Here is a 23,261-nt window from a genome sequence, read left to right as displayed (position 1 = left end):
GTAGTGTTATATATATACATCTACACGAAGGTTTTAAAATCACACTAAATTCCTATATATTACGTGCATTATATAAAATAATACGTACAAGTTAGCTTATACCATCTAAGACAAGGGATGATAAAACAGTATACCATACCGTAAACCATTTCTAATCTAATACCCGGTTGTGACCGGATTAGTGTTAGGAAAGTATTAGCGCACCCATTTACTTTTCGGATATCAATCTTAATTTTACTCAGAATTAATATTTTCACATTGTTTAAAAAAATTTAAATAATTTTTTAGACAGGTATAATATGAAAAGACTATCGCGCTTTTATTTGTAATCTTTTGTCTCAGCTTTAATTTGGGCCTGAATCTGACAATTTTTCGTTGCCCATGATAAAATGTATTTTTTTAAGTATTATTTTTTATAGTGAATTTAACTTTTTGTGATTATTTGATTTTGCCTTTACTTTCTTTGGCGAGCAATATACATTGAATTTCGATGGTATCTGAAAACTTCTCAAATGCATAATGTGGCACTCGAAATTTCAATTGCTGAACGCTGCTCTGAAAAGTTTTATTTTATTCAAAGTTGATCAATAATGTAATGATTATTAAAACAATTGAACCAATGGGAGAATATATATTTTCTTATATTTTATTTTAAATAAAGTACTCGAGTGTTATTATTTGTGGGATAATATATTTTTGTATAAAGTGTTTTTATGATAATATGATTTATCTTATAAATTAGGCGCTTAAACAAACTTTATATAGTAAATTAATTTACCATGGCTAGGATTTCCAAGAAAACGTAAAAGTCTACAATTTTGTTATAACGTTGAGTATACGAACTGCAAGGGTGGAAAACTTACTAATTTTAAACCAATTTAAATTACGTAAGTAAGTTATAATAAAAGTTAAGTAAATAATTATTTCCGATATTGATAAAAAGTATCTTTTTAAAACCATAAGTCAAAGGATATGAATTTTAAGTACCAAACTACTGTTTGCTTCACATTAAGAGTTGACAAAATTGACTCTAAAAATTCTAAAAATGTTGTCTGTAAAAACTATAAAAACCATTTTATTTATTGAAATTAAAAAAATATATTAATAATTATGTCGTTTCTACGGTTCGTAATGATTTTTTTTTTACCATATATTGAGTAGGTACTATTGAAAATAATATAATCTAATTATAATTTTGTTTAGAAAAATTAAAAAAAAAAACTTAGATTATAAGTTATTGTAGTTTTCTAAAAAAATAAATTCAGATTATGCAACAAAAAAAAAAAAACAACAATGAATTATTAAAATAAGAAAAATATCCCAAAATACATTTTTATACTTCACGCATAAACAAATTTTACTGAATTAAATTCTTTCCACGAAATAATAAAACAACACACGTGAATGTATTAAGTTCACTGACAATAAATTGATGTTAACCAAATCAAGTTAAAATTACATAATGTAAATTATGTATAATATATATATTTTTTATCGTATAACTTCTATTAAACTCATCAGTTTTTTAATTAAAATATGTAAAATTTGTATTTATGCGTATTTGATTCTTTCAGACAGTCTTGTAATTTTTTTTATACAATTTCGATTATTGATCTAAAACCGACCCTTAAAATATAAATAAGGTAAGTTTTATAGTATATTTTAAGTTCTGACATTTTAAAAGTTTTTATAATAAATATAATAGATATTGGTACTTTTTAAATCTATTCCTTTTAAATAATTTTGCAGATTAATTAATTTTTGTTTTATAAATCAGCGATATATGTTAATGTACTTTGGTGCTATACAAATTCCTAACTCTGATAAATTGGTATAATGAAATTATTGGTTCAAAATATATTTAAACAGTCTTTCAATAGTTATAAGTATGGTGTAATATTATTTGATAAAACCTTCGAGGCTATAATGCAGTATGTAAAGATGTAAAGCACATGACGTGTATCGCAACTACTGACAATGAAGAAAATAATTATCTAAATATCTTTATTAAATATATATTTCAAACACACAAAATACATTACCTCAGTTGGTTTCTGTAGAGCCAAACGTGATGAATACGGTTTGCTGACTTCAATCAATACTTCTTCTGGTCGTACTCTCCAACTCATATTGTTTAAATCTGCCGCAAGTTTAAGCTGTCTATTTCAAAAAAAAAAAATATTTTACTAGTTAATTTCTAGTTTTAATTACCTAATAATTTTTACTGTAATATTAAATGCATACCTATTAACGATGAAAGCTAATACAGTGACGAATGAAATGAACACGGTGAAAGCAATCAATGCATATAACATAATATAGTAAATATCTGTGTGCAAAAATCAATAAGAAATTAGACATTAAAGCAACTAGCATTTAAATAATAATATTATAATTTTGTACGTTTATTTAGTTAAATAATCATAATTTTATTTATGTTTAAATCGGGGAAAAAATTTAAAAAGCTGATTTTTCTATTTATGCGAAATAGGTAATTAATACTTTTCAGTTTTTACATAGAAACTCACTACACGTGGACACAATTAATTTAAATAATAAGTATAGATTAATACATTTTTTGATTTTCATTATTTCACCTAATCTAACCAAGAATCGTAAATAGAATTAAGATTCTGTAAATTTATACGGATAAAAAATGTTGAGCATTAATATTAAATTATACAAGAGAATATTACAATAATATAAAAAGAAAATGTTTATGATAAATAGAAGTACATCGCGCCGCGGAAAAATAAATATAGCGTTATATAGATAATCTGCAGTTATCTTAGGTTCTGAGAAAAGCGATGTGTTAAGTTATTTTTTTTAGAATATTTTCTACTTTATACCTAATACAATATTTTGCATTTTAGATCTTATTTTATATAATTATAGTTTATTGTACGCATAACGCATTGCAATAAAATATATGGGTATATGGATAAATAAATCTCATAAACGGCCTGTGGGAACTATTTAAATCGAAATAAATCCATTAAAATGCCGAGTTACAAATTTAATCGAATGCTTTATTAGAACAAGAATATATTCTATATTAATGCGAATTTTTTATAAAAATCATAAAGTTTTGTAACTTTTTAATAATATAATCCGTAAATAGTCTAATTTATCAAACCGTCTATTACTATACAAGACTATTAGTGCGATGTCGGTCTTTTTTAGTTATGAAAAATCGTAAAATATTAACTATATTGTTTATGTTAGCATTCGGCTTGTATAAAATTTATAATTAAATGTGTAAACCGTCATTTTAATTATATTTTAGTTATTTATGAATTTTTAATTAAGTCAGTGTGACTTTTTGGCGCAATTGTCATAAATGTAAATGAAACATTTTTTTTTATGTAGTCCTAAAATATATGCACAGTTTTATATAATCTACCTTTCTAACATTTTAGATTATTATTTATGAGTCATAGTAAAAATTAAAAAGATATTTTTTACTATTATATACTATAAATACCCTTATTTTTGATTTATAAATAAAATTTAAAATTCATTTTTGTAAATGATAATATTAATATTATTATATTATTATAATTAATAACGAAAATTTGTCTTTTGAACACTCCAAAACAAACTTATGATTTGTAAAATTACTCATCTTAACTTAATTTGCCCTAAATTAGCATTATTACTTATTAGCAATAAAACACACCCATTTATTATCTCTTTTTAATTTTTTTTATATTCCAAACAAATTTTCTTCAAAATCTAAAACATATCCTCATATATATATTATATAAAAAAAAATATTTTACTGCCTGTATTATCTTTCATTAACCATTCAAGCTATATAATTTATTTTTTATTTTTTTTTGTATAATTTTTATTTTCCAAATTATTTTTAACCCAATAATTTAATTGTTGAAACTATGTACCTAACAAAGCTTAAACAAATAATAAAAAAAAAAAATAACAAAAAATGTATATTATTTTTATTATTCCACATGGTCTCGTAGCCTCACATTTAGGACCTCAGTGACCTAAATATCTCCTATATTTATACATATATATATACATATAGTACATTTATTCGAAAGCTCGTAAATACAATTATTATAACAAAAATATTGAAATACCCCATGGACCCTAAGTCCCGGATTACTATATTTTATCATTAAAATAATCCCTGTGCAAAATTTTTTTTATCCCAGAGAAATCATAGCTTTAAATGATTCAAATTTGTAGAATTAATTAATTAATTAAATAATAAGAATTACAGTCAAGATCTTTGAATGATTTATTGAATTATTGATTATTAATCGATTTAATTTTAAAGTATCAGGTTTGGATAAATGATAGATAATGTAATTTATTTATACTTTGACGTTAAAAAATTATTTGATGCAGTGTTTTTTGCTAATGGATCATTCACGACGAACTTTCGATAGATGAAGTTATTCGTCTACAATATATACCATAATATGGTTTTTATTTTTTTTACTTAAACTATTACTATAAAATTATATCTTTGTTGATCGCATCGCACCGACCAAATGATCGGTCGGCCGCCGTTTGGCGCCGACCGTATACGTATAATATACGTATATAGGTACTATGGGCGGTGCGTTTTCACTTTTCTCCCGTAATCGACCTTTTCCGTTTCGCCTAATCAGATAACTGTGACCTTTCTATTTGCGCCAAAAATTCAACGACTTTGTTATAATTTTATAAAAACAGTTTTTTGCCACTGCATTTTAAAATGTTTGTTCGCGTCTAAAATGTACGGTTAGCTATAATAATTTATCAGTTATAAAAATAAAAACCAAACAGAGTAAATGATTACGTTCATTAAAATAATATTTGAAGCCTTGTGACTAACCGTGAAACCATAATATTGTTTTGAAAATATATAAAATATTACTAGTTTATCTAATTTTAGATTCTGAGTGATTCGATGAATGCTTTAATTTTAAAATGACTTTGATTTTTTTAAATTTAGAAGAAGAAAATATGCTTTAATTACGAAATTTGAGGATAGTTTCTGGTAGAAAATTGTATCTTATTTGTATTTGGGATAAGAGGAAGTAAAAATAAAAATTCCTATTAATTTTCAAATTATTCGAGAATTGTAAAAGAATATTAACATTTTTGTTTAGCAACCTCGGTTATACCAAAAAGTTAAACCGCCATTTCTTAGAGTAATTTTTTGTACAATACCGTTATATGCATTTTTATCATTGAATTAAAATTTAACACATCTGTTAGTGATTCAATCAATAACGCGGGCTCATACCAATTCTGAAGCAATGTGGGTACCTTCTTGCTGATTTTTTTTATTTTCATCAATTTGTTCGTTATGGATAATAAAATAATTTATACATACCTACCTATCAATTTAATATTAAAATATGCTATTTTCGAATTTTCCACCTGACTACAGAACCGTGATCGTTATATTTGGTGAGAGTGAAAACCAATAAAGGATGGTTGTTCATACATTTTTTTTATTCTGTCGTACAATAAAAGTAAAAGTTTAACCTACACACACACATATATACATAACAATTCCGTAACCATTATAGCTTTATTTATTTTTTGTCAAAGGAGATGTCTAAAGTTACATAGGCTATATTTAGGTATGCGCACAAAGCTCTATGTAAATTGTGTATTTTAAAAGGACTAAAACTAATAGACATTATGATATTTCTTGTCATTTATTTCAAAACCAATATACCGTTTTGCTTTTATCAATGTAACACATTTCTAAATCTGAAAAATGATTTAAAGTACACTTGTTGTTTGGTTTTTACCGGTTAAACTATTAATATTCAATTTAAATTTCCGTTTTTGATAGTTGATACGTTTGCTACATTTTTAAAACACCTTAAACAATGGAATTTAAAACTATAATATTAAAACCTATTGCAATGACGCGTGACTTATAAAATAAGAATTAATATTTATATGTTTTTTTCCAGGTGATGTAGGTTCAAAAATCCTACATTTTTCCTACACTTTTTAATATCTCGGACTTAATGACGAGTAAAATGTATTAAATACTGATTTAAAATCGTACTCGAACTGAGCAAAATCTATATTATTACAGTATATGCGTGTATTGGAAAATATAACGTAATTACCTTTAGAATCGCAGGCTGGTCCGCTTCCCAGGAACCCGCAGACCGGAACATCCTCAGGTGGTCCGTCAGATCCGCCAGGCCAGTGGATGTGTTTTCCAATCACCGGGCTGTAGTTCCTCGCCTCCCCGTAGTACTTGGCCACCACCTCGAACCGACCCGTGATCGGGTCCAAGTCCAATATCGCATAATCCGCATCCCTGTCGCCGTTTTCGTCGATCCTTACTCGGCCAGTGACACCTTTTCACGCCATGACGACAACAACAACCACGAGGAGTGATAAATAATATAAAATAATATATATATATATATAATGTACGTAACGTACTATACGATATTATAATTCCCCTCCCTTATACGATCTACCCACCCAAACCATCCCACCACTACAGGATCATCTCATCGTCTTCAGACACTGATCGCCCCTGAGTTCAATATCGTTACCTGACGGAAATATATTATTATATTGTCAGTTGTCAAATCGTCCAAAAATGTAAGTCTAAAAGAAATATTACATATTTACACGATTTCACATTTCAAGCTAAACATGTTATTATAGACAAATACACGATAACATACTTAACGAGTTCCGGTGTTATTATTTGTATAATTATAATATGTAGGTACCTACTCGTATATTGTGGCTTTATGGCGTTAAAAATGTCAACGAGACCGTTTTCGTAATTTCCTGATCGGATGGAATAATGTTTAAATATTTTCACAAATCTTTTGTATTAGTATATTATTACATATCATCTATAGTTACCCGAAGTGGTTTAACGGTTTTAAACGGCATTCTAATTTGTACCATTTGAACGGTAAGCTTGTAATAAGATTAATGACGTGATGCCGTATTCTAAGACATAATATAGTATAATACCATTATATAATAACGTCTGTATCAAATTAAGCAACAGCATGTAATTCATTTGTTTGGAAAGATTTTAAATTAAAAATGATTTTGTGCATTGCATATTACAATTAAAAATCGTTTGAGTTCGACATAATAATTATTACGTTTTAATAATTTATTAGCGAATTCAAAACCGTCTTACCGTTAAACGTTCTGTTCCACATCAAACTGGTGATCGCTTTACCGTCTTTGATGTTTTGCCTGTTGGTCAGAGTTTCGTTCATTGCCATGCCGAGCAAATGTACTCCATCGTAAAATGCGCCAACGAAAAAATTTACCTAAAATACCAATATCGACCTTTACACTATCATCTCATCACTTTTCCGACGATCATATATATGATTATGATCATCATTATTATTTAGCAAGATATACTCACTTCTTCGCTCTCGGACAGAGTGTAGTTGTAATTTTCTAATGCCTTTTGCTTGACCAGCTTGGAGAAATTGTGAAATTGCGAACTGGTGGGCTTTAGCAGGGACACTCGCAATAGTGCTTGGTAAGCTTTTCTGGCTGCACCGTCTTCGCTGTCTCCCGCCGACCATCCGTGTTCACCCCAATAAGAGCCCTTTTAATGAATTAATATTAAAAACGCCATTGATCAAAAAATAAAAAGAATTGAGAAGACAAACGTGTTCGAGAGGTAAATCTCGATGCTGCGATTTTCACGTCTCTAAAATACGTTTGAAATAGTTTTTTCTTACTTGTTCGTCAATTGTTTTAACTGGTAAATAGTTGTGTAGCGACACTCGTTGTAATATAATATAAAACTCTTGTCGACTATCATCATATTCGCTGTTTTTTGTAAGACGGAAATCGGATACAATTATTGAAAGAGGAAAAGGTTAAGAATCTTGAAAAAACTAAATACGATGAAAAAAAAATTGTGTTTTTTTTTATAATTTACTTTTTAAGTAACAGCAAGTAGAAATTGTTCACGCAAACAGTTTGTGGAATTTTTTCCGTCAACATATTAATCACCGAAAATAATACATAGGTACTATTCTATCAACTAAGACTTCATTTTTTTAGGGGGGTTTTGGATAAAATTTTTTTTTTATGATTTTTCAACACTAATTGTTTTAATTAAGTACATATTATTATTCGCATTCATTATGTTTACCTGTACTAACTCCACGTCCAAAAACGCCCAATCGCCTTTGGTCATCCCGAGTTTGTGAGCGGCCAACATGCATTTTCGCACTAACGTTCCCCTCACACATAGTATTACGACTGCGTAAAACAAAAACAAAAGAATAATCGCATTAATGCAAAAAGAAAGAAATTTGTTCTCTGATGTATTTTAGTTTTCAACAGTAATAATAGCGTTAATCTCTTTTCTCCATTTCAATACATCACAACATTGAATATTCAATATTATATACATATTATTATTACATACTAATGTTTTATGCGTCTTCCTCTTACATAATATGAATAAACATCATTGTTTTCGTAAGATTACTAGTACTTTATTCACAATAAATTCTTCGTTTACATTAACATCAGTAAAAACAAATCTCTAAAGATATAACTTACAAACAACTGGCTTTAAGCTGATTCTTGCTATAATCTATGTTATCTTTAATAAACAAAAACCTAATCATTTAACATAGTTTATTGGAAATTTATTCATATAGGTAAAGGTGAATATAATACTGCTGTATAGAATAAATAGAATAAATATCTTGATATGAGTTTAAAAATCATAATAGTTACCTGTAGCTTGAATGCTTGCATCTTTTAAATAACTTTCACAATGTGGATCTTCGTCGTTTCCATCTAAATCCCGTATAAAACTCAAAACACCAGCTTTTCTAAGACCAATTTCCAAGTTTTTACCTGTACAATTTAAAACAGTAAAATATAGTATACATTTATGTATTATTGTTTTTTTTTCATTTAAAACGCTATTTAACAAATTAAAATACTTAAAGATTTTTCACATCAAAGGATATTTTTTGAAATGTTTTTAAATAATTTTATTATTATATATATATTTATATATATACTACTATACATGTATTGTAGTAATAATAATTAATATAATTTACAAAATTACAATACATCATATGATTAAATTAAACAAAATGAATCATAAATAATGAATTGTTAGACCAGCTTTATAGTTAGTCATTACTCACTAACTCACTACGTTACTCTAATCATAATGTTACGAAGAAAATTCGAACAATATAAAACGTTAAATACAGAGATACAAATTGCGAGTGTGCACACATTATCTATAAATTTCCTTCCAGTACCATAAAAATATAATAGTTTTGAGTTTAAACATTCGGCTTCTCCGAATAGGTATTAATGTTGTTAAAAGTCTAAACGACTTGGGTTACGCTAACCTTTATTTTGTCTATAATTCCTGCAACGTTCCATTACAATAATAATATTATACGATCAAATATTATATTAAATTATGGGGGGAATTTGTATTGTTTCATGTGTGTTTTTAAACGTTTTTTCTGTAAATATAAAATTTCTCCATCAGACTTACAAAAAATAATTTTACTAATATGTATAATATGTAAATAAATAAAAAAAGGTACTTTGTGGACTTTGGATAAAGTGAATAACTCACATAGTTTTTATCTTAACAACAATATTATAATTATTTGTTTTATAATATCACGGAGTGGTTATAACACTAAAATCGTGAAACCCGAGTAAGCTATATGAACCCAAATTTTAGTGTGCTTGCATTAATGATCATAATAATACCCAAAGATATCGACTGCCTTTTTATAACTCGATGGTTTCCGAGAAATACTCAATACACAAATACTACTCAATATTATGTGCACAAATTAATATAAAACGATGAAATGAATATTATTATGTTTAATAACGAAAAACCCTGTTTCTATACGTATGGTATACTTATATTAAGTATGAATATTTTGTCAAAAATAAGGAAGTGATCTTAAAAGAATATTATAATTTACGGACTGTATACAGTATAAAATATAGTGTTATATATAATGTATTGTTCAATATATTTTTCGGACCGGTAATCCCGATGATTAATTCGGCTCAAGACGAGGGAATAAAAATATTAAACGTAATAAATCAAATGGGAAACAAGACGAGATCGTGTTTATCAATTTTTTTACTGTCAGTTAGTCGATACAAATAATAATATTTTAATCTATTTATTAGAATCACATACCAAACGATTTGCGTGGAAAAATATTCACGTAATGTTTTGCACTTTAACGTATATTTTAACGTAAAATTATAATATTATGAAAAATAATGACGTGCAATTATTTTTTTGTTTTATTTGTACAACATTACTTACCCACTGTCAGAGAAAACAAATCCGAACGGTCTTGTATTAAGGCCACGTGTTTCCAGTTAAACTTTTTGAAAATGCTCAGAAATACGAGCCTTAATCTGCGCTGACAGTATGACATTCTCGTCAGCGTCGGATACTCAGACTTGTCTTTAAAAATGCTCTGAAAATATATTAATATTGAAAATTTAATGAGTAAAAATTATTTATAAAATTTATCGAATCTGTTTAAAACAACTATTTTTTTTTTGAAAAAAATATTGGAGGTACCTATTATAAAAAGGTACCTATTTATCATTTCAAAATTTAAATTAATCCATTTTGCAAACATCAATAACAAAATATGGCGATTTTCTATCGTTCCGTTATAAATCATTTATATTGTAAAATATGCTGTTTGCAAATTTCATTTTCTGAGACCATTGTAACTTGAACGATTTAAAAATCAGAGCGCGTAAAATACATTATTAACATAATAAATTCATTCAGACTTGTAACACTACTGCGTGTTTTCATAACGGAATAATTGAAAGATGAATATAACTTATTTTTATTACTTTAATTTCTTTTCCAATTATTCGTAAAATGTAATTTAACTTATTTTACGAATTTGTTTATTTTAATACACATGAAAAAATTCATTCTGCTATAGTTTACATTAAATTGGAATAAATATAAAAATCCTTATAATTTTGTAAAAAATAAATTATTTTACTTTATGTAAAATTCATTTGAGTAAATGAATTAAATGAAACCCCTTAAGAACACAATTCATAATTCAACAGTAACAATATAGTCATGGTAAATATTCCATTTTATAGAAATGTCGAGGAAGTGATTTTCATTAATTTCTATGTGAATAATTGATTTTGTATTTGCATAGAAAATGAAAATCCACATAAAAATTATATAATGGATATGAATTAGAATATCTTAACTTTTAATTGTAAATTAAAATAAAAAATTAGATTTTTAACAGTATGATTTATGAAACGATTGTTTGTAATAAAATATATCAAACTGTTCAACCAGTATAATCTACAAAATCCTGAAAAAATAATATTATATTAAACATTTAAGTAATTATGCTATAATTATCTAGGCATAGTTTGATTATTATTTTTTTTTTATTAAGAAAAATAATATTTAGAATATTCATTCTTCATACACTAACTACAATAATAATTATTATATTACAGGACGTTACTGATGAAAGTAGGTATTGTTTTTTGAATGTATCTATGTCTACAACTGACACTATTTCAAAATTCAAGTTTTTTTTTAATGGTTTTTTAATTCTTCTAGAAATTAATGGTTTAATCATCAAGAGCGGGGTTAGGTCATTTACGATTATGTTGACGAGTTACATTTTCAAAATAGTTGTGTTATTTTTGGAAAATATATTAAGTATATTATAATAATAGGGTATGCAGCAAGTGAAAAGATTTAAGATTTGGGATCATTACTATAACTGTATGTATTTTAAAGGTTCACCAAATTTTTATGATAGCATTTTCTACTCATATTATAACTTTCAAAATTATTGGATTCTTTTTGAGATATTTATAGGCATTTAAAATTTTCCATATTTTTTTGAATAAGTTAAAAATTTTTAAGCGAAATTCGATAAAAATGTATTTTCAGAGTAAAAACGATTAGAAATTTAAATCTGGTAGGCTCTTCATAAATACCTCATTCATTAATTAAAATATATTGAAAATATATAGTTATAATATTTTTTATAAGCGTTTAATTTAAGAATTTTGATGAAATTCAAAAATTTTGAAAATTTTGAAATTATTTTTATTTAAAAAAACATACGACGCTATTTCATAACTATTTCTGCTTAAATGGTTTTTGATATTTTATTATAATTAAAAAACAAAATATCATTAATCATTAATATTTTCACTAAACATTTTTATGATAATTTTCTAAATATAAGACTATTTTCAAATAGTTTGCCATTTTTTGAGTTATTTATGAACATTTTAAATTTTGTTTTTTTGTTTTATTTTTAAGTTAGGTAAGATTTTTACAAAATTCTTAAAAATCACGAAAATGTACAAATTGTTTTTAAAAGTGTATGCAATATTCATAATGTGTAGCTCATACTAAAACAAATAAATTTAAAAAATATATAAGAACTATATAATATGTTTTCGATATTAATTATTTTGTCATAATTCAAAAACATTATTCATGTGGACCTACAATTTCTACGAGTATTATTATACTTTGTGCACAAAATAACAATTTAAAATGCAATGTTTTTAGTGAAAATGTATTTTAACCAATTGTATTATTAATATTAAAAAAAATTAAATCAATATCAATATCAAAAAATATGAAATGTAATACCTATATACTTTGTAATATTAGCTGCTAAGACCGTCTTTGTTTAGAGTCGTATTTTTGTTGTTGTATATATAATGATATATCAGTGAATTAATTACATTTAACACATTTATCACAGTGATCTACTGGACATTTACTGTATATCAGGGAGGTATTCACTACCCACTTATTCACCTTTTTTTAAATTTTCATTTGAATTATTTATATACCAACAAAATGTATACCTACTCATAATATTTATTCAAATGTTATAGATTTATGTAGATATGTTTTCATGGAATTTATGTTTATTAAAAAATAATATTGTCATAGTATTACTAACTAGAGGTATTCAATATATTTTAATCTTTTTTTAAATTGAATAATAAAAAAATAATATCGATAAAAATTACCAAAGGTCCGAAAAATGAATAAATTATAATTAAAAAATAAAATTGAATAGATATTATAATACCTATATTATATTTAAAAGAATTCAAATATTTATTTTTTCAGTATTTAACTTTTTTTTTTTAAACATTTGTGAAGAAAAAAAAACAACAACAAATAATTATTTGGATACAACAGTTTAAATATAACAGCTTTAATTAAAAATAATATCTTGCTGGAATATCTATTAGTTTTTACAATGCGATCGTTTGTGACTTCATTGCAATTTCGAATAATAATAATTCACTTTTTTATCGAAACACGATTTGACTTTAGGCTGTACCACACAGACACACAATATGTTCTTCACAACCGTGCGAGGGAGTTTTTCTAAACCTATCGTTTATTAATTAATCGTACAGCACTTCACTTTGACGGACTCGATTTATTAGAAAAAAAACCTTTTTTCCCTCTACGTTAACTTTTCTCCCTATATCGATTCGCCGTTCAGTATCCTCTCCGGAAAATCGTCTAGCTAAATAAAAATCCGTTATAAGTTTCATTCTCGGTACAGGTTTTAAAATTTAATAACCGTGGACCGTACACGTGGCGTTTAATCTTTCCGTCATAAATAATATATTTTCTTCTATAACGTATAAAAATGGAAAACGAAAAGCACACCAGCTGTACCGTCTGCATATACAATACGGATGAGACGATGTTGACCAGTCACCTAACCGTATGATCTCGACCGAATTTTTTTTTTTTTTAATCATTGTTTTATCGTCATATCGATGGTGTGTTCAGTGTTTATAAAAGTATATAAATATTAAAATATGTTATGAAAACGCGTTTTAAAAATATTTTTACAAGAACTTCCCTTTGAAGTGCGACGATGATAATATAGCCAGTGTGCTTTATCCACATCACTACACAATATACCTAGGATTTTATGGAGCGTTTGACACGGGTCATTTGTTAAACACGAACACGACTCATGAATATTGAACAGTCAAATGTTGATACAGTCACACGCGGCGGCAATATAACACTACATGATTATTGTACAATATAATGCATTAAAATATACCGGATGATGCACATAAAGACATTTTTTATTTCAATTTTTTTAACGATTTGGATAAATATCTGTTTTAAAAAAAAAAAAAAATAATTTTGTCGTTAAAAATCTTAATTTTTCAAAAAAGTAGTACATATTTTATTATTTCATAGTTATCGGTCTATTTTTAAATGCTTAATTTTTATTGACAACATTTGTATTTTAATCCTTATTCCAAAGAAGAATACTTTTAGATTATTTCGTTAACTACATTATATACATCGAATTTTAGGCGAGTAGCTTATTATTTGTTATAAGTATTTAAAGTTTTTATGAGTGCACTGTAGTGGTGTAGGGTCATCCCGAAAATGTTAGTCCACTACTCCGCTCATCTGAACTTTAATTAATATACTTATACAAACTAATATACCGACTACTTACTTGTTCGAAATTTGATTTTTATGGATCAAAATACTAAGAATATAATATTCTGCTTCGGAATATGAAATAAAAAAATGTTATACATTGTCATTTAAAAGTTTAAACATTTAAAAAATAAACGACAGGCGATAAGATAATAATTTTTTTTTTGAAAAATATTTTTTACCGACTTAAAATCATGTGAAAAGAAATATTTTCCAAAATGTTACTGCGTTATTTGAAATAACGACCGTGTCTTACGGTTAAACGGTTCACCCGGTATTCTGTAAGGAATATTCTCGGTTGTTACGACGCCGTATACGATATTGTTATAACACCGTGAGAGAAAACGCGTGTACCTATATCATATATTTATTTTATATGTGATATTGACAAGAAAATATAATAATATCGAATATATTATTTTTACATAGTTTAATATTATAATAATATGTTGTATTATAATATTATAAGCACTGCTGCCGACGAGAATAATAACAAGATACGTATTATAATCTCTTAGTCTTGGCATAAAATTGTATAATATTATTATAATCATTATATTATAGGGGAGAGTTATTTATGTATTTGAGAATATCCGCCTCTGTTCTCTCGTCGGTAGAGCACTGGTGTTCAAAAAAAAAAAAAAAATATGGCTTTAGCGTCGTATAAAATGTCATATAGCACTACCCATATTTATTACCACGTAGATTTTAAGTATATTTTACGTTTCCAACGGTGATCTCACTATACTCACCGAGTCGTTTTTCCATTTCGGCAGTTTGCCGAGTATGCCCGACATGACCGATACTTGACCTTCGGCTGGAGGCTGAAAACATAATGTTATATGATATTATTTATACAAGACGTTTATTTTTGGTTTGTTTTCTCTGTTCGAATTCGGAAAACGTGTAATACGTCACTATGATGCTACGACTTACTTGGTCACCCATTCCGGTTATGATCGGAATATTCCAAAACGCGGCTAGTCTGGCGACGGGTTCCAACGCAAAAGCGCACGCTGGTCCGATGAACGCTATGACTTTATCGATATAGTACATTTTGGCAGCCAATCCTGGCGCTTGAGCGCCTGAGCAAGATGGATAGCTGAAAATTCAAAACGGAAATGAGGTTTAGATTAGTTTCGATCATAACATATAATAAATATCATATACGTAGGTATACAGTATACGTGTGTGTAGACGGGTGCGGATTTACAGCTACGCGGTGACCTTCAGGTGGAATGTATTATTTTGGGGTTCCAAAAAAATAAGCGGGATAATACGAAATTTTTCAATTATATTATATTAAATAATTATTCCATTTTTAAATTCGCTAAATAACAATAACAATTTGAATGTCTCTCTACTCGAACGTTGTGCACTTTTAACTTTGTAAGGCGAAATCATTATATCGACTTTCTATTATTGTTCTACGTCTGAATAGCAATGATTGTTCATATCAAAACATTTTTTGACAGAGAGAATTCGTCGTTGACCATCATATTTTTATGATTTTTGATGTATAATTCTCGACCCACTTGTGTATGTTTAGAGATGCGTCCAATAATACTTTTACGATCGATCATGCACGGAGATCGCGGAACACGGTAATTAAAACACATTATTCGTGGGAACTTATACCTACTTTTTTTTATTTTATATTTATTATGAATTTTACTATACGCAATAACATTTTTGATTGACGTAAAAATACCAAGTCAATTTAAATGTTTGGTGGCGTATAATAATACTTATAACCTAACCTTGCCTAATGGTTTTTAATTTTTATGAATATAACATTGAATAATTAGGTGTCAACGTAATAATAAATTAACTTTTCTAACATTACCATAGTCGTTGTAATAATCAATAGTACAAGTATTATAAATAAAATGTATTGATATTAATATTGATTTATAATCTATGTGTACTATGGGGGACAATTTGAGTATCTTATTTGGGTGTACTTGAATTACCCCCCCCCCCCCCCCAAAACACCTAGCGGCAATTCGAGTGAAAAAAGGTCACCTGTCCTTGATTCAGGTTGCAATTCGTGTGTGACAATTTGTATTACATGATAATTTTTCAACGTCACGTGTTGGATTCAAAAATAATATTATACAAACTAGTCACTCAGTCACACTTATTGATATAAGAATTAATACCTGTCTAAATGTAAATAAATAAATAAATCAATAAATCAAATGTTTAACGATTATAGTGAAAAATATTTTACGTTTAATATTTAATTATAAATATGGCAATCGTGATATTACAATAATATAAGTTATCTTCATCAAAATATAACGCGCAGTAATTAAAATATTGTTTAAACTTTGCATTGCGTCTTAATATATTTTCAATTATCGTGATTTGAACGATAAATGTGAATTTCATTTCAACAACCTTTAAGTTTGGCATATTTAAATATTTATTTAGTACCTATTTACATTTGAATTTCTAACAAAAACTTTAAAATATATAACACAATCATGTAATTTAATTATATTAATATTAAATATAATTTCATATTGCATAAACTAATCAAACGTTTAATGTAAATCAGTCAAATGTTCTACAGATAGATTTGTTTCTTCGCGGAGATTTAGTCAAACTTGTTTTTATTGTTAGTAAGTAAATTTTTTATTATTATTATTAATTGTATAAAAATATGTTAACAATAAACAAAAACAATTATTATAATAATTGTTTTGATAATAGCTGCGTCAAACTTTTTATACTTTTAAAAGTTATTTAAATTGACCTTTTTTTACAACTATATTAATTACATTATTATTAGAGTAACCTGCAAGGTATTTAGAGTACTGCGTATTAAAAATACTTTTATTTGTATCGCACCAATCATTGTTTAAATTGAAAACATTAAAACATCCTCATCGAGTATGATTTGACGTCGTGACTTATAAATAATTATACGCAATTGTATAATTAACAGCTATAAGAGTATTTTATAGATTCTACGTCCTAAAGATTAGAGCATTGTGTGTTTCATTATTACGAGTATTATTATCATTATTATTTTACTTTTTTTTTTGGTTTTGCGTTTTTATCTATAGTAATAATTTGTAAATTTATACTTTCAAGATGACCGGGTATTGTTATTGTAAAAGCTTTGTGGAAAAATATGATTCATTATTATTATTAAGGACAACATTTATTACTACCTACCAATACACTTTACACCAAGAATCCTTTTATAGCATCGTTGTTAAAATCGGGGGTTGCATTACAATATTTCTATCTATGTATATCCGAACGCGAGGTTGCTGGAATTTAATTTGATAAGGCCAAAAGAAAATAAATAATAAAATAATATTATAAACCCCAAGGCAGACCAACGAGTAAAAACCTATAGTACAAACATACGAAAGTCTTCAGTTCGATAAACTCATAAATTTCCTGGAAATGGCTTCCCAAGAATTTATGCTGTGAAAATTTCACACCGGTCGAATGTTTTATCTGTACACCGTAAAGAACGAAAAAAAATATAACAAATAATAGTTGAACAATAATAAAAACTACAATATCTAAGTTATTTGATATTTCTCTAAGGTCGTTTATTTTTCAACGTGAAAATTAACTAATTAAAAATAATATTTATTCGTCCGAATAGTATAACGAGTTTAATTTTAAGAGCGTGAAAATTGCATGAAATATTGACTACAGCACGTATCGAACAGGAAAATATTACACAATATAATATTTAAATGGCGTTTGTACTTTAACGTTCTATTCCACGAATTTGATCATCAGTGCCAGTTTTTGGATTGTCGGAATATTGGTACGGTTCATAGAGTTTATAACAAAAGAAAAAAAAAACATAGAATACTGATACTTTTCAAAATTTAATTTTCAGGGGTCCTAAAATATTTACAATGATCAATAATAACTATTTTATACACTTTTCAATATTATTATTTAAAAATTGTCCTATTTTAATCAATTAATTTAAATAATTCTAACATTCGTTGTGTAGTCTGTCTTGCAAACTTATTTATTTATTTTATTTGAACTTTTAGGTGTTAGGTATTGTCTACGTTTGATTAAAAACGGGTTCTTTCAATCCACGTTGTCGCTTCATCTTGTTGGATACACTTAATTACCGACCAAAATGATGGATTATTTGTTCCAACAAGTTTATTGAAATAGCTATTCTACCCTTCACAAAAATTGTTTGTTCTGTTGCCATTACTTAGAGTGATTTCGTGTACACTGTACAGTCTATAAGTGTGGAAAAAATAATTGGGCTCCCAGACTTCCCACTAACATAATTTTCAAAAGTCACTCGTGGTTTCCTATTGATTGTCAGTAAAATAAAATTAAAAATAATCGTTTCACATTGTATTCTTTTTTTTTTCATAAAAATTTGGAAAACCTGGTCTAGGTATTGTGGATCGCGCACCAGTATTCCATGTTTATAAAGACCATACCAGTTTTCCGTTTACCCGATTTCGATCGTCATTTTAATTATTTCAGTTAGTTATTAATCGCATAAAAACTTGATTTTTTTTTATAAGAACGTTTGAAAGCTTAAATTAGTGTATGCCTATCGACTTAAACTCGAGTTACATTATTTGATTTTATACTAGGCAATTATTATCAATATATTTTTAAAAATACTTCAGTTGTACAAATATTATTAGGTCCACTAAAACTAATATCATTTTTTTTATCTGCTTAATATTATAGTTATAAGTTTATAACTTGCAGTTATATACGTATAAACTTTTTTCAAGAGTCGATATTAAGATAGTTTCTATCTCGTATTTTTTCCGAAAGAAAATATCATATTTGTACAAATGATAAAATAAATAATAATTATATCGCACATATTATATTTATATACTGAAATGTAAACTTGTATTCTTAAATAAAACTACGAGTTAACATATTTTATATTAATATTATTTAACTAAACGATGAGAAATACATACGATGAGAAATATATTGTTAAGGATTGAGCTGGTAATTATTTTTTATAAATAGGAATAAATATATATTTATTAATACGAGTATATTACGACTGAAATGATCTCAATGTCATTTATCACTTTCATTTGACCGTCAATTGATATTATTTTTATGTTTGGTTTGTGACTTAAATTTATCTATTCAAAACTATTCCAACTATTCTGCAAATGTAACTCAACGAGTACCTAAATATTAAATAACTTATCGAGAATCGTATCCAAACATAAAAATATACTAAACAATCAATGTGTAAATAATAATAATTATGTTCAGCAAAAAACACTATATTTTCAACATCAAGCAGACGAATTAAAAAATATATATATGTGTGTCTTACAAATACTTTATTGTTTTATGCACTTAGTATTTTATTGTTATCGGTGTACCCTTTGGTTTCAGAAACACGAAAATTATTGGCTCATGTTCCAGTGCATTGGAGAGTGAATCGCTGTACATTGTTATTATGAAACGTATATTTAACTGTTGTATATGATTTCATGGGGATTAGACCTTTAACTAATGAGGACTACTAGTGAAAAATATCATGGATGTGGGTTTGATCGTAATTAATACGAGTACAATGAATTGGGTGTACCGTACAAATAAAATATAGGTTGTAATTGTTGAAAACGTTACATTTTTCATTGTTTTATTATCATTATTATTGTTATTATTATATCGTTGTCATACGTGTGTGGTATTTATGATATAATTTGTTGGTATTTCTAGTTTGTAAAGCTTTGTTTTATCTATGGAGGAGACGATGATATTGTTGATTGGTATTTCTGCGTGTGTGGTATGATATGGTAGAAAAAATTTTGACATGTCATTCCAACGATTTCTTTTGTTTTTTATACTATTAAACAAGAAATGTATAAACGAGGAGAGATCAAATTGAAAAAAATCATTTCACGATCGGATAGTTTAGGCAGACTTTAATAATTATTCAAATTATTATTTATTTAACTCGATTGATTCTGCGGTAGTATAATACTTATTTCGAGAAAACTGCATTATTGCTCTACTACACTGATATGCATAAATTAACAACATGTAGTAATGAAATTTATTCAGAATTCACTTAGATTTTCGTAGAAAATTAATGAACTAATAAATTTATTACGCATTTCTATATAAATATAATATATGTATAGTATTTATATGGGCGGAATAATTGCTTGTTATTGTTAAACAAATATAAATTGGTAATTTTATCTTAATGATTATGGCGCATTACAAATTTTGAAAAAAAAATTAGGTAGTTTAGCTTTACTCCTGAATATCAAAGTATTGCAATTAATCGATGATATTCATGCATACAATTTTATACTGGTAATAAATACTACTTAACTATAGGTAATATATTTTTTTTTAGGGTTTTAGAAAATTTTAATTTCAATTCTTAATACGCAATATAATATTTTAAATAACATACTTGTAAATAATTAAAAGTAAAATTTCAGTACGATTATTAAGTATAAATAATAACTCCCTACCTCCAACACAAGCTATTAGCTTACAGGAGGTAGGTAATCAAAACTGTACTCATTTGAAATTTGTTTAATTTGTAACCATTTATTTTGATTTCTAATAAAAAAAAATTATTTTGTAGAGTAATTTTGTTATTTTTTTATTATCTAATTTTATTTTTAATCTCCATGTATATGAAATACTTGGTAAGTTTAATAATACATATTACATCATAGTATGTGAGTAGGTATGTATTTTTAATTATGATCCCTAATTTTTTTCAAGTCTGTGTAAAGTTTATATTATACTTTTACTCTATAGTTATACTCTTCATATTTGTCTATCAACAACTCCAACACGATAAAAATTATGTAAGTATAGATAATTGAATAATTTATTAATTTTTTTATTAAATGTTATACGTTGTGCTTCGAAGAGAATAATATTATAAGAATAATATCTAATCTTTATACAGTAGGCTCAGATAATATTATTTTTAGTTTATTAGTCATCACTGCTTGTTTTCATAGTGAATACCTAGTATTCTATAATAACGGAAAAATAAATATTATTATACATTTAAGAGCATAATATTTGGTCTTATATTTCAAGTGGTAGTATAATAAGTAATGACTAATAAGAAGTAACTAATAATAATTAATATGATTATATTAAAATATTAAATGGCTTTCGACATGAAAATAATTTTTAACGGTTTAATTAAATATATTGAAATATTTAATTATCTTTATATAATGGGTATAATAATATTAAATATATTTAATCGTAATATTTGCAATAGACAGTGGATTCAATAGTCTTTGAAGACATTATTAAAAAACCTCTAGGGATCAAAAACTATATATTTTTACTTTTTATAGGGTCAAGTTATTTCTCAGAAGTATTTTCGATACTGTTTGTACATTATACAAGAATCAGCCAACATTTATTTATTGGATACATCAAGTTATATTACTTCTATATAATATAGATGAATGAAAGCAAACATTCCAGTGGCGTAATCAGAATTTTGCCTTTGGGTAAGGTGGATAATTTGTTATATAGGACTAGGATCCTTCATGCTTTTGGTATGCTGATGTTGTGGGTATATATAATTGTAGATTTTTGCAACAACCTCCAAACAAATTACAATTTAAATAGGTATATGGTTTTGTACTACATAATACGTTCATTGAACGCCGAAAGCATTTTTTAATTTTCCTAATATTTTATTTTGCAGCCCCATTTAGCTACACCACTGGAAAATTACATCTTTTATATGCATGAATTATTTTTTATATAAGTATATATTTATGTACTTATTTGATCATAGAATATTCATAATAATATTAAAACTCAATACTAAGAAAAAGTTTTATTCACATACCTACCTCATATAATTATATGATTTAAGAAATTGGAACAATATCAAACAGCAAAGTGAGCGTTTAAACATAAGTGTACTTACATGTAAACACATCTGTTCAAATATATTTGATGGAATATAAAATAAAATAAATTTACGGATTCATAGGAATAGTAAAATAGAAAAGAATAAAAAATGTAATTATTAATAAACTATATTATTTAATAACTGGAAATTTAAAAGAAAAATTAAAATTTTTTGAAAATAAAGGTATTCCTTATTCCTTAATTACCTACTACATAATTTTAGCTACTAAATTATTGTCAGTCCTTTCGGTTACACTCTGTTAATTTATAACATGTAACGGTGCCTATAACATGTAGTTATTTGTCAAATACGTGATATCGAACAAATATTTACACGAAGAATCCTATAGGTACATTTAGTTAGCGTAGGCGTATACGTTGAATTTGGATTTATTGGATCTGTCGAGATAAGACTAACCAAAAGCGTATGAGCTCTAGTTAAGGATGTCTCTGAAAAGTTTGGTTCGTCAAGACACATATAGTATACGTAAGTTTACGTGAAATATCGTACCTATTTAAACAGATGGAAATATTAGAACAAGGCTATATTGTGTGATTTATTACGCATGTTCATTTAATATCCTTTTATTCTGATTTTTAGAATTTTTGAATATTATTAAAAGGACCATATTTTTAAATATTAATACTTTTTTATGCTATTTACCGAGTGCCTCGCAGTGATATAAACTTATTAAAGATTTTAAGTGTAGTAATGAATGTATTGATTTTACAATGATGTAATTTTTTTGTTTTTGAATGATGACAGAAAACACTATTTCTAGTAGCAAAAAATGCTCTAATCATTAACTGCGAT

General features: G+C 26.4%; 1 protein-coding gene across 2 annotated transcripts in view; it reads right to left on the bottom strand.

Moving 5' to 3' along the window:
• LOC114122213 (atrial natriuretic peptide receptor 1) overlaps positions 1-23,261 on the bottom strand; it is a 59,037-nt gene that overhangs the window by 7,122 nt on the left and 28,654 nt on the right. For both annotated transcript variants that reach the window (XM_027984807.2, XM_050198943.1), the window contains exons 2-11: positions 15,473-15,638; positions 15,289-15,360; positions 10,331-10,487; positions 8,737-8,859; positions 8,141-8,250; positions 7,397-7,585; positions 7,160-7,295; positions 6,108-6,344; positions 2,245-2,329; positions 2,043-2,160 (exon numbers count right to left, since the gene is read on the bottom strand). In XM_027984807.2, the coding sequence (XP_027840608.2) occupies positions 2,043-2,160; positions 2,245-2,329; positions 6,108-6,344; positions 7,160-7,295; positions 7,397-7,585; positions 8,141-8,250; positions 8,737-8,859; positions 10,331-10,487; positions 15,289-15,360; positions 15,473-15,638 (1,393 nt within the window). The remainder of the gene's footprint in view (positions 1-2,042; positions 2,161-2,244; positions 2,330-6,107; positions 6,345-7,159; positions 7,296-7,396; positions 7,586-8,140; positions 8,251-8,736; positions 8,860-10,330; positions 10,488-15,288; positions 15,361-15,472; positions 15,639-23,261) is intronic.

The sequence above is a fragment of the Aphis gossypii genome, chromosome 2 (genome assembly GCF_020184175.1).
Source record: "Aphis gossypii isolate Hap1 chromosome 2, ASM2018417v2, whole genome shotgun sequence".
In the NCBI taxonomy this organism is placed as follows: Eukaryota; Metazoa; Arthropoda; class Insecta; order Hemiptera; family Aphididae; genus Aphis; species Aphis gossypii.
This window is presented reverse-complemented; position numbering and strand designations above follow the sequence as displayed.